Raw genomic sequence first — 13,048 nt, 5'->3', positions numbered from 1 at the left:
TGGAAAGTGGGATATATAAACTGTATCCTAGAAGAACTGTGCATCAAATAAATGGAATTTTACAACCACTGAGATGTGTTTTTACAGTTGTGAATCCAGACAGTATAATGAATGAATTCATTTCACAAAAAATACAACTACTAACCATTTTAAAAACCAGAAACATGTGTTTGCATTTAAAACTGTACATAGGAACATTTGTTAACACTTGTACTATACTGACTACTATATTAACAAAGTATTCTTTGGAGAAGCAGCTTCTTAGAAGTGCCTATTTAGCCAGCAATAGCCTTGGCACTTGCACTTTAAGTCGTTCATCTTGTGGTTAGGCAATCTATTTCTAAGTCTTGGCATATTTTATGCATGTGTTGAACCTTGACGTCTATGTTGCCATGGAATATTGCCATCATCTGAATATGAGACACCATTACTGTCAGTAATGATAGTTGTGAATGGCCTCATCGCTGCCATTCTGACCCTAGCATGGAATCAGCCTTAGCAGCAGAAAAAAGTTCAGCCTGTTAAGAAAGAAATTTTTTTGACCAGTCATGGTGTTCTCAATCATCTTTATTTTACAAATGACAAACAAATGGTCAGTAAGTAGCTTCAAGTACTAAAGCACTAAATGCCCTCCTTGATTAAAAGATGAATGTATTACAAATTCTCCATTATCATAACAGTCACAGGAGCCTCTGGGAACTTTCTAAAACCAAAGTATTTCAAAGGAGTACTTTCATCAGAAAAGTGCTCTCACATCCAAAATGAATTTCTGATTAAAAAAAAAAAAAGGAATACCATTTTAGAACAGCCAATTGCCAAATATCCCAGGTAAACTTCTCATATCAGTGCATACGTAGCTACTAAGAAATAACTAAATTTTCAGCTACATAAATTGAGCATAAAAAAAAAATTCAAAGCTTTCACCCTACAGCAGCCACCAGTCTGACTGTTAAAACAGCTGTTTTCATGTAGGTTATGATTCAAATTCCCAACTAAGGACAATCTTCCTCAGTCAAAATTAGTTCTACAAATTTATAGTATTTCTCCTCACAACTGAAGATTGCTACTGAATAAATTGACTTTCATTCCATAGTCCCTTCCAGCATAATGTTTTAAAATCTGAATTCTCAGCTTGATTACAATTTTTGTAGAGTTCTGACCCAACGAGATAAATATTATAGCTGAGGCTCACATGGCTGAGACTGCCATACTAAATCAGGTCTTTAAACTTTATAGCCTTTATATAGGTCTATATACTAGAGATTTTCTATATGGATGCAGCAAAACACTTAAAAATTCAGCTAACACTAAACATCCACTTCAGTAATTTCTGGACTCAGCTGAAATGTTTTGTATTATTTAGGTACTGCCATAGCTGACAGTATTTTAACAATCATGTATTATTCACAGAAATTTTAAATTCCTATTACAAGCTAAAATCTCATCAGTTAGAAGTTTTCCCCTGGAAGGAAAAAAAAAAAAAAACCCACACACAACAACAAAAAACCAACAAACAACTACATCAACAACAACAAAAAACCCACATCAAAGATTAAAACTGAAAAGACTGGAAAAGATTCTGAAGAACTCAAACTTTTCTTTTCTAGGAAGATCAACATGCATAAGGGCTTCTAACAAAATATTTTTCTTAAATTTTAGTTGTCACAGAGATACATGTAATGTACCAGACTGCAAGACAGTTAGAAGGATCACTGCTGTCAACTGATGAATGTACACTGGCAAATCATTTTAAGCATTCCTTTCCCATGGTTCGACATAATCCAAGCCAAGATGTGCAAAGATTTCTTCCTCACTTCCAGCTTTGAGAAAGACCCTCTGTAAAAGAATTTTAAGAAAAGGAAGTCAATAAGGGTGTTAGAAAGAAATTTCCATTGATGTTTTTGCTGTTTAAAAGGAGATAATTTTTGACAGTTTGACCCATTGTATACTCTACAGAATACATTCTCTTCATCAGTGTGCTCAAGGGTGACCTTGAAGCGTGAAAGCAAGTTAGAAAATAATTCTAATGCTACTTGATGCTTTCAGTTCTAATGACTTGTTTACAACACTTTGTTTTGATTGCTTTTTCACGTCTCTGTGTGTTAGAACTCAAATAAAACCTAAATTTCTCTTTGACAAGGGTCAATAACTTGACTTTCTTAATAAAATCATCAGTGTTTTATAAATTAACATAGTAATATTCTCTATAAATGCATTCAAGATGATTCAAAGGTTACACTGATTAGGTATATCTAAACACTAAAAGTGTCAAAGCTTTTCAAATTTCTATTACGTACAGAAGCTTATTTGAAAACAAGAAAATAAATATAAAAATCCCATCTGTAAAAGCAGCTGAAAATAAGGGATCAACAACTGCACCTGAGGTTTTAAATGCACTTTCTTAATGAATATTTTACAGTAAAAATCATTTTTTTTCACATCTGCTATTTTGATATCACAGAGGAATATTTCTGCACAAGAACCACCCAGAAACCCACCTCCCTTATGAAAACCAGTGTAGTAAAATACATAGCCTTAAGTATTCTTTTTATCACTGAAGTATAGTATTAACTACAAACATAAACAGACAAAACCTGTTAAGGTAGATGAATATTCAAACTAGAAGCCTCACTGTTTGGAGGATATTGGAAGCAAGAGCAAGTTAATTATAATTGAAAAAAATACTTAGTATTTCAGCAGTTCCTGAATCATTTTGAGTTGTCTCATTGTGTTCAGCTTTAAAATATCTCCAACTCCTGTGTAATAAAAACTTCAGGGTTAAGGTTTCATAATCTAGATTTGATTTCTACTACGAAAGAGGTGAAACTGAATGAAAAACTACTCAGTGCTGAATTCTCCTTAGTTAGTCAAATCTCTGATTACAGTAAAGTTTAGCAATATCTGTGCCAGCACATACAAGGTTCTGATTCTGCTGTTCCAGAATTTCCAACAAGCAAAGTAGGTAATGGTAAATGTGGCTGATATAATGGGAAACGTGGCCGTGGAAAAGGTAATGTGGCTGATATCCTCTTGAATCCATCCAAAGCTATGAATTCACTTCTTTTTCTTATCAAGTAATTCCTACTCAGCGAAGTAATAAGGAACATCTTCATTATTTTGAGACAGTTCATCTTCAATTAGACAAAAAAACTTCATAGGCAAATATTTAAAGTTAATGGTAATTATGTCAAATAAGTATTCTTTCAGTGCTATTAATAAAAAATATACAACAAATATCAGCAATTTTTAAAATTGCATCAGTTTCTGTACTGTCCCATATAAATGTGTACTAAGCAACTTTCATAAATAGTGCCTCACCATACTCAGAAGCCACTTGTTTATGCCATTAAATCTCCGGTATTCATATTGCACAGGTTGCACTTGCGGAACTGTCATGTATCAATTGCACTTTACTACACAACCAAACTAAACCCACTGAAACAAATTATTTCCCTTTGAGGTCAGTGGAAATTCTATTAAATTCTACTACAAATACACTGATTTGGAGCAGTAAAAGTTTCCATATGGATTAAACATGCTTTAAGAGTGCAATGAAAAAGTACTTAACAAGGAATATGAAATCATTTTCCCATAATGAATGCTAACTACATAAGACTTTTTTCATATTCAGGTACACCTTATCATAAATTTGAGGGAATAATTTGGCCCATGGCTTCAGGATGTTTTACTTTTTTAATCACATCAGGACAAATGTTTTTGATTTTATGCTTGTAAAGTAAAAACAGTCTCCTGTGCTCTAAGGCATATAATCCTCCAGCATGAAAATCTCAGCAAATGAATGAATATTCAGGCTCTAGAACCCACAGTGATAGAACATCACTGAAACATGAAAAGTTGAAAAATAAATCACATATCCATAATGACAGTTCAAAATTGTGTCTGTAATAGCTAACTTTGTTTATAAAGCATAGACAAATAATATGTTTATTTTGTTTTTCTAGAAAGTTCAAATGACAGGTTCCAGAATATAAGGAACCTACAAAAAAAACAATGATTATCAATCAGTGAACACTGAATATCAATCCTTTTTCATCTGGAGAGTGCTATAAAAACTGGTAGGTGAGAACAGAATAATAGCAAAAACAAAACAAAAACAATGAAGAAGAAAAGGAAGAAAGAAGGAAGCAAAAGGAAAAAAAAGAAAAAAAAATAGAAAACTCTCATCCAGGTAACAATATCAAAGATATTTCTTCCCTAGAGAGTGTCTTGCAAAGAAGGACAGGATGTTGGAGATTCCTGTTGTGATGGTGGTGTTCTGTTGTTTGTTTGTTAAATGATTACTATGAACAAGAGAGGACATTTAAATTACTGAAAATACATAAAGCAGGAACAAAGATCTTACACTTGTAGTCAGATATTACAGATACTTTCTAATAGAAGCTTTTCGTGTTGCTGGGACCCCAAATTACAACCCATTTCCTTTGTTCTGCCACTTCTGCAAGGAAAGTCGTTTCACTTGCTTGACAGGGAAAATTTCTAATACAAATTATCTGATGCTGAATATCATTTTCAGTAGCTACAAGCCATGTTTTTTAATGAATCTCTAGTTGATAACTGCCAACTGCTTTAGCAGTATTAGTGTTATTAAGGTTATTCATAACTTACTGTTTCACCTCTTTGTCAATCCATGCAGAGCTTAAACAGTGATGCAAATTTGATTGGTGCATTCAGTACTGTTCTTTCTTTCCTTTTCCTTTTGCTCAAGGGAAGTAACTAATGAACTGCTTTCCCAGTTGTGACTTTTTTGCAGCTTCCTACTAGTAATCCACAGACCCAAGACATACCCAATGAACATCAATCAACCTTACAAAAAATAATGCTCTGGTGCAGCTGGTATCATTCTACTCTTATTCCATTTAATCAATTCTGTTATTTCAAATGATGTAAATACTACGTTTGTGGTTGCAAACATGACTATTAACTACACCTAATGTAGAACAGCTGCCATCCAAATGTTTTCTTATGTGAACTGCTACCTCTTATTTTTCATTTTAGCACTAATGATCAATGCTACTTTTGATTAAAGAGAAGGAGAGGGTGAAGGCACAAAGTGAGCACTATTTGGCAATTTCCTAACTAGCACTGCCAAAGTTCAAATAGATCTTATACTACCATTGTTATTTGGTTTCATCTCACATACAATTGAGACATCAAAAGAAAACTATTAGTCAGTGAAGAAGAATTCTAGTTTTAGTTACATAGATTAGCATATGCCAGCATATTCCATTTGGAGGCCAAATACTAATTTGACTGATTTTGTATATACATTACTTAAATAATAAAAACAAACTGAAAGCACCTCAAGCCTCCTTCTCTCTTCCAAATACAGAGTACCTCCATCTGTCTAACCTAGTTCTTGTGTAGCTCAGCCAAGGTGGATTGATCTTAAACACCAAGATAGGAAAATGTAATTTAAAATATCATTAGCAATTCTTACAGTAAAGAAGAAAAGTTATTCCAAGAAACCAGAAATTAATGGAAATTACTATGAAGAAATTCTAGATCTTTATGAGAAACACAGATCTTGCTATTATTGGAGCATTTTCACCACTGGATATGCACTGTTCTGGTTTATCAAGCAACCTGTACTTTCACTCACCCTGGATAAATTAGTCTGTTGAAATGAAACTACATGCCTTAGACACCCAGTCCACACCCTGCTCTACTGTGGCCATCCATCTTCCTTGGCACTGTTTGATAAAAACACTACAATGATAGCAATACTGCACTGAACACTGAGCAAAGTAACACACTGCTGAGGTTGCTTTATCAGGAGACACAAACGTTGCTGCTCTGCCAGCAACTGCTCTGCCAGCTTTGTGCACACTCCTGAAACCGGAAACTACTCATGCTCTGCATCAGTTTGAACTCACCTTTCTTGAAAAGCAAGCATCTCAGCAGATTCTGCAGATTTCTTGTATCCTACTATTTGTTGCTAAAAATCTTGGTAATAATAGCATACTGCAAAATACCAAATTGAGTAAACTATTATAATTAATACTATGAACAACTCTGAGGCTGTTATTGTTGCATTTTCTTGCAATTTTCCCTATCTCAGGGTGAATATAGGAAGTTAGTTTGAATGCAGGTACGTCAAAGTAGAAAACCAGTAAAACCGTATAACTGATGAAATAATAATTAATGCTTCTAAGCTAGTAGAGTCTGCTGAAAAGCAAAGTACTTCAGGTTGACATATAGACAGCACGTAACATGTTCAAGCTTCAGTCCTGAAGATATGACATGGTGGAAATTTTATTTACTCATTTCCTTAAGTATTCATCTTTGGTATTAGCTGAGAAACTTAGCTATGAAGTTTCTTAGTTCTTTACTGGTCCGACTCTACTTTCTACATTATTTGCACATTTGTTCTTGAATAAGTCATAGAAAAATCATGCACTTTCAAAGACCAAAGTATTTTTTCCTATGCCCTATTTTCCCTGCTCTTTTCATTGTGCTGACTTTCGGTTGCTGTACAGCTGCAATTCAGAAAAATGCAGTCATACTCCAGTGGATTTCATTACCCTTTGGAAAACCATGCCATTGTGTAGGAGGCAAACCCACTCCTTTTGCAAAAGACCCTTAGGGGCAATCATCATTAAAGACTGTCTATGCTTCTGACATAATGTTTCATCAAAGAAAACGTGGGGACAGGGATGAAGAAGTGAGGGTGCTGCAATATTGCCAACAATATATTGTTAACAAATTACAAACAAATTCCAAAACTGATGCAATGCTGCTTCTAGGCAAGTATTTGGGAATGTCATTCACATACACATTTATTCTAATGTAACCTTTGCTTTGTTTCCTGGTGATATTGCATATTATAAAAGAACAAACTCTTAAATAGAGTAGTTAGTGATTTTCTCATTTAAATATGGTCTAGTCTCACTAACTTCATATGGCGTCTGGTATGTGACATCTGTCTACATCAGTTTAATTGCTTTGATATTTGCTTTCCTATTTAAAAATTGTTAAAATGGAGATATGAGGACAGTATGATCATTTCTAACTCAGTAATGATTCCAGTATGCAGAATGATAAATACCAAGCAGACTAAACTCCCATTGTTTTACATGTCTGGAAATGTTACAGTGGCAGTAAGCATGACAGTGATAAATGAACAATGGAAAAGAAGAGGATTGACTGTCATTTGCAGAGTTGGAACTTAACTGTTTGCTGTGCTTGGACAGAGTCCATTCTAAAAATACATTTTGTGGGTAAAGTCTATTGTAGATGAATGACAGCAACAGCACTTGCTTAATCAACCATAGAAGAACATATATCATGCAGGTTATATTTATTTTACACATTTGTCACATCAGTGCTGGGTTTATCTTCACATGAAGTTATACCAAGTCAGGTAAAGATTTTTTTAATAATTATTTCAGACTAATGGAATGATGATTTTAGCAATGCTGGTTGCAACATCTTCCAAGGTGTGAAACTACTTCTCTAGATATGAAAGTCCACTGTATTTAGTTGAACAATACACTCTTAACATCGAAGGCCTGCAACTTATAGAATGTGATAAGATAGCTTATTAGATAAAAAGCCCCAAGCTATTAAAAATTGCTCACACTTCCCTTTTTCCATGATTCTTCTTGCTCAAATATGATTTGTAGCCTGTAATAAAAATGTTGGTACCTGTGAATGAACGTATCTGTCATATGTGCATAAAGCAGTGCTGCTATTTGAACGATAATATAGTTCTTATGTGAAATAAATCCTTTTTCTAATTTAAAAGAACAAAAAAAAACCAAAAAAAAAAACAAAAAAACACAACAACAACAAAAAAAAAAAACCAAGAAGTAGTTGAGAATGTCAGGAATGAAGAACATCTAGAGCAGTGTCTTTCTGCTAAACAACTCTAATTATAACTGCCCATCCAGAGTAGTCTTCATGTTGTGTCAGGACAGCTAAAACAGTTAATTCGCAAGTCATTTTCTAAAGAGGAAATACATTGCACAGTTTGTTCCATGACTTGACAAATCAAGATTTTCAGTGGAAACTTCTTTGACTGACCATGGTGACACGATTTTCTGGTTAAACAAACTTACATTTTTTCCCACAGGATTGTTCTTTTCCTCCTGAATCATATTGGAATATCAGAGACCAACTTTAGTTTCCAGCTTCCTATCAGACAAATGCCTCAAATGGCCCAAGCCATGGGCTGAGAAATTGGAATGTATCTCTACCAAATGCTCAACTGTCAGCAATTGAGAGGAAATAAAGGCTAGATTGCAAGAAGTTAATTAGATGAACAAAACAGGAAAAAATTACAGGAAAAAATTGTGAAGGTAGAAACATAAGTAACCTATCAAACAGCTAATTGAAAGAGACCCATAAGGATCATCAAGTCCAACTCCTGGCTCCACAAAGGACCATCCAAAAGACCCAGAAGACTAGTAAAACACAGAAAAAAAAAAATAGCAAAGTGGAGGAGAATATTACTGAATTACTTACTTGACACAACTTCCTATTATGCCCCTTCTGCTAAAGCTAATACCAACATGCTGATGAGCTTCTACAGTTTAGCACTTTTAAAAGGAGTTGGAGTACAACACATGCAAGAAGTCAAGGAGGTAAAACTAAAGAAAAGAGTGAAAAAAGTAGCTAAGGGGAATTTTGATTCTCACCTTGGAATTTTAGTTCAGACATTTTGGAATTGCTTTTTTTCAGGCAGATGCAAACTGAGACTAAAATCTCTAATCTCACCGACTTCAAGTTTTTCCTTCAAAAAAATGTATAGAACAAGACAAATTTCTTTCACCAGTCAGCTAAGAAGCATGACTGAAAGGGCACCTAGAACAGAAAGTAATGGAAAGAGAAGAGGAGGGAGAAGCAATAGTCTTGAGAAAGTTATTTCTTTGGGTCTCATGAAAGCCATGTAACAAACTGAATTTTAAATAAATAAATAAATAAATAAATAAAATAATGAATCTGTTTTGGTTTGATCTTAATGGATTTCTGAGAGAGTGAGTTTCCAAGGGGAAGGTGCAGGTGGTGCTTGCGAAGTAACTTGGCAAATATAGCAGTTGCAGGAAAGGTGAGGAATAACACTGCAGTCTTCCAGTATTTCCATCACTTTCCATTCAAAACTTGTTTATTCATTCAAGTTATTCCCTACACACTTCCACCTTCCCCACTGCCAAAAGCAATCACTTGCTGGAGTGATTTCTTCAACACAGAGTTTGTGCATTAACTGGGTCAGCTTACAGCTCTGAATGGTATAATCCACATGGTTTAAAGAAACCTCAGAAAATACATGAAAACTCTCCAGTGCTGTAGAAAGGAATAGATTTCCATTTTTGGTGGAAAACAAATCTGCTCTGAACTTCAGCGTAGCAAACAGCTTTACAATTTTACACCAAGACCCAGAACTATGTAAAGCAACTGTAGATAAAGTGTTACAGCAAATCTATAAATTCTTGCAGTACGCTGAGCAATACAAGGTTGAGTGCCTTCAATCTACAATGAAAGCATGGGAATACAATGCAGCATCAATCCGTAAAATGGTGTCTACTTCTCTGAAGTCATTAGCTAACTCATTAGGGCAGATAAATTGGTGGCAAGAAACACTGCAATCAGTAACATTCCACAGATAGCTAAATTATTTTTGTCAATTATGGATGAACAAGGGAAGAAGGAGAGGAAGAGAATAACATCCGAGAAAAGAAATTTCCACAGGAAAATGCACACAATTATGTCATTGCAGAAAAAGTTTCAAGTCATTGCATTTAATGTCTGTCCTATGTGACAGACTGTCAGAAAGTAGCATGCAAAAATGAAACTTCTTCCTTGTCCTGGTCCTTACACTGCTAACTGGCCTGAGCAAGACGTCTTACTCCATCAGTAGTCGGTAAGGCAATATTCTCAAAATAAGATACTGTTTGATAATAAAAAAAATTGAAAGAATCAAGCTCTATTAATACCTATTAATATTTTTAATTCTTAATAGTGACCAAGACAGATTTTTACATTTTTTAAATTGGAGTAATATTAAGCATCTGATTCATAAGCACTGCATTCCTAAGTGATGCAGTTAACAGCTGTGAGGTGGAGGTGTTTTTCACCAAAGTTTTTTAATTTTTTTTTTTTTTAATAGTGGGTAGATACTGATAGGACAAGGAGGAAAGGTTTTAAACTAAAAGAGAGAAGATTTAGATTAGATGTTAGGGGGTAGTGGCACTGCTGCCCAGAGAGCTGTGGGTGCTCCATCACTGGAAGCATTCAGTGCCAGGTTGGATGGGCCCCTGGGCCCTGATCTTGTGGTCAGCAACTCTGTCCAAAGTAGTCACTTGGAACTAGATGGTATTTGATGTCCTTTCTAACCCAAGCCATTCTGTGATTCTATGATTTTGTGGAGGTTTCATCTAAGACGGCATGTTGGTGATTTTTGCTTTGCTCATAATTAGGCTTTTCGCTAAATATTTATGCTATGTTTATGAATGAGACGCAACAGCACAAACAATTTCATGATAATTATAGAGGATAAATGCTGAAGTACTAATTGTGCTAGGAATGTGAAGTGTTTCATTACGTTCAGTAATAATATTTCACAGCACTGTGTGTTTTACTTTGATGAAATCATAACCGATTTCAGTAGCAAATAACTTGAAGTCATTCTGACATTATATTATCTCCAAATGTAATTTTCATGTCCAATGTTTTCTATAGTAATATTCATATCACCATGCCTGCTTTAGAATAAAAACTAATCTGTTCCTAATCCAGCCACAAATAGGATGATAAATAAATCAGAGAGAAAAAAAAAAAGAAAGAAAACAACTCTTTGAAATGACATTATAACAAACCATGATTGAAAAAAAAGCAGTATTACAAGCATTACACATTGACTTGATACCCTCAGGCAAAACTATGTGTAATGGCATTGATGCAAAATAGTGCAGTAGAATTTATTCTAATAATTCTGGGGATTAATAATTTTTGAAGGCAAAATAAATGAAATTCATGACTCCTCATTTCATTTTACCACTGGACATGTCCCGTACTTTTAATCAGAAATACTGTTCTCAAGTCTTTCTCTTGCAATTATTCCCCAGCTCTAATTATAGATTTATTCACATATCTGAATTTCTGAACATTAACAAGTAGATCTGCTGAATATGATAAATTTCTCATGTTAATATTAGTATATTTTAGGCAGCTATTCTATACACTATTCATAACATGGAATAACAAAATCTCTTCATGCAAAGTTCCTTTAGCAGCTTAGGTAAAGGAGAAACAAACGAAGGAGAAACCAAGACTTGAGCTGAAGAGCTGACATTTTTAAAAATAACATTCTAAAGAAAATTATCTGCTAAATTGACTGAATGAGCACTTTTTATTTGCCAGAAGTCAGTCTGTAAACAGGACGATGTTGAGCATTAAGTGCAACTACTCTCAGTTTAAAATAACAGATGCCTGGTTATTTTGTTGCAAGACGCTCTGTAGTTAAGTGCTCAAACCTTCATTATGATTTTGATAATTAAAAACACTCCACAATACATAAGAACACTATATACAACTACCCAGACTACGTTTTCAGTTTTGGGCACACAAAGGGAATAAAAACTTGAAACTTTTTGTCTGACAACCCTGGCAAAAATTGTCAACAAGTGGCATGTTATTGCAACTAATACCGAAGATTCCTTGCAGACAAAAGCACTGTTACTTATTGCCCTCTGTAGTTCTCTGACAATTTGCATCCTATCACAAAGTCATTAAAATGATAGCTGGGATTATTTCCCAGCTTTAGTTAGACTTCTTTTTTTGCTTTTAGACTATGATATTTACAATAGCTTTGCCTTGTACAACGCTTTCATCGTATTGTATTTGTCTTTATATAGCTTCATATGAATAAATGAAATAAGAAAAAATGCTCGGAATCCTGGAAACACAGTTGAGTGTAATTCATAAAGGATTATTATAAAGTACTTTAAAAGTATATTATTGAAATAGCAAGAATCAAAGATTTGAGGTTTGAGAAATCCTGAAATATGGTTAATTGCATTTAATCTTAGTTTAATTTTCTTCTGTATATGCACTGAGACTTCTTTTTCTCCAAAGAAATAAAACTTCCTTCAATTCCTGTAACATACTTGGGCCTCTTTCACTAGAGAAGAAATATGCAGTGCCACAGAGTTGTTTGTTGACAGGATCGACAACAATCATCGGTTGCAGGCTAACCTATCTCCAGTCTTGTCTTTGCAAGCTGGGCTCCTTCAATCTCTATCTGTTTTAGCTCCATCTCTTTCCTAGTTCCCTGTAGTCTGTCTCTCCAGATTTCTAATTTATCTTCAGGTTCCACTCATTTCATATTCCAGATTAAAGAGAGATAAACATTGTTTCCTCAATTATTTGGGGCAATTGGAAGTTTACGCATTTCTCATTGCCACCTTAGGAGAATTAATGATGAATTTATTTATTGTTTTCTTTCATTCATCTCCAACCCCAGACATAATTTTTCGTGTCCCTTTCCATCTCTGTTTCTTCAACCACCACTTTCCCCCCACCCACAACGTAGCAGATAGCCACATATCCCCTTTGCTGGAGATTCTCATTTCCCACTGTTTTGTCCAGTCACTCCTTATCAAATCTGTTTATCCACCACAGTTTTCCATTCTCACTTCCATTCTTTTTTCTTGTATCTCATTTTCCTCTCTGACACTTGACTCTTCCCTTTTCCAACTTGCTCTCTACCTCGCTTCTCAATATATTTTTTTGTTGTTGTTGCTTATGAGGAAATCTGAGACTGCGTGCCATAATTTATAACTTATCCAAGTATACTGAATGAATAACTGAATCAAAACACAAGGAAATTGTTAGCTCTCTAAAAATTAAAATGAATAAGAAGATAGTCTCAAAATGTTTTGAATCTGGTACTATCCATGCATTTATGCAACTCCCATTTCTTCAGCAATCCAGGTTTCACAGTTGTGTTCAGAAAACACACCAAGCAAAGGAAGCAGCAATTAGAGACATTTATCTTTGTGCTGGATGTACAACTTGCTATTACAAAGGG

General features: G+C 34.5%; 1 protein-coding gene across 3 annotated transcripts in view; it reads right to left on the bottom strand.

Moving 5' to 3' along the window:
* Window positions 1-549: 549 nt before the first annotated feature.
* The window catches only part of DNTT (DNA nucleotidylexotransferase), a 110,160-nt gene continuing 97,661 nt past the window's right edge, over window positions 550-13,048 (bottom strand). For all 3 annotated transcript variants that reach the window (XM_046942769.1, NM_205389.3, XM_040702307.2), the window contains one exon: window positions 550-1,836. In XM_046942769.1, the coding sequence (XP_046798725.1) occupies window positions 1,750-1,836 (87 nt within the window). In that variant the 3' untranslated portion in view covers window positions 550-1,749. The remainder of the gene's footprint in view (window positions 1,837-13,048) is intronic.

Source organism: Gallus gallus, chromosome 6, assembly GCF_016699485.2.
Source record: "Gallus gallus isolate bGalGal1 chromosome 6, bGalGal1.mat.broiler.GRCg7b, whole genome shotgun sequence".
In the NCBI taxonomy this organism is placed as follows: Eukaryota; Metazoa; Chordata; class Aves; order Galliformes; family Phasianidae; genus Gallus; species Gallus gallus.
This window is presented reverse-complemented; position numbering and strand designations above follow the sequence as displayed.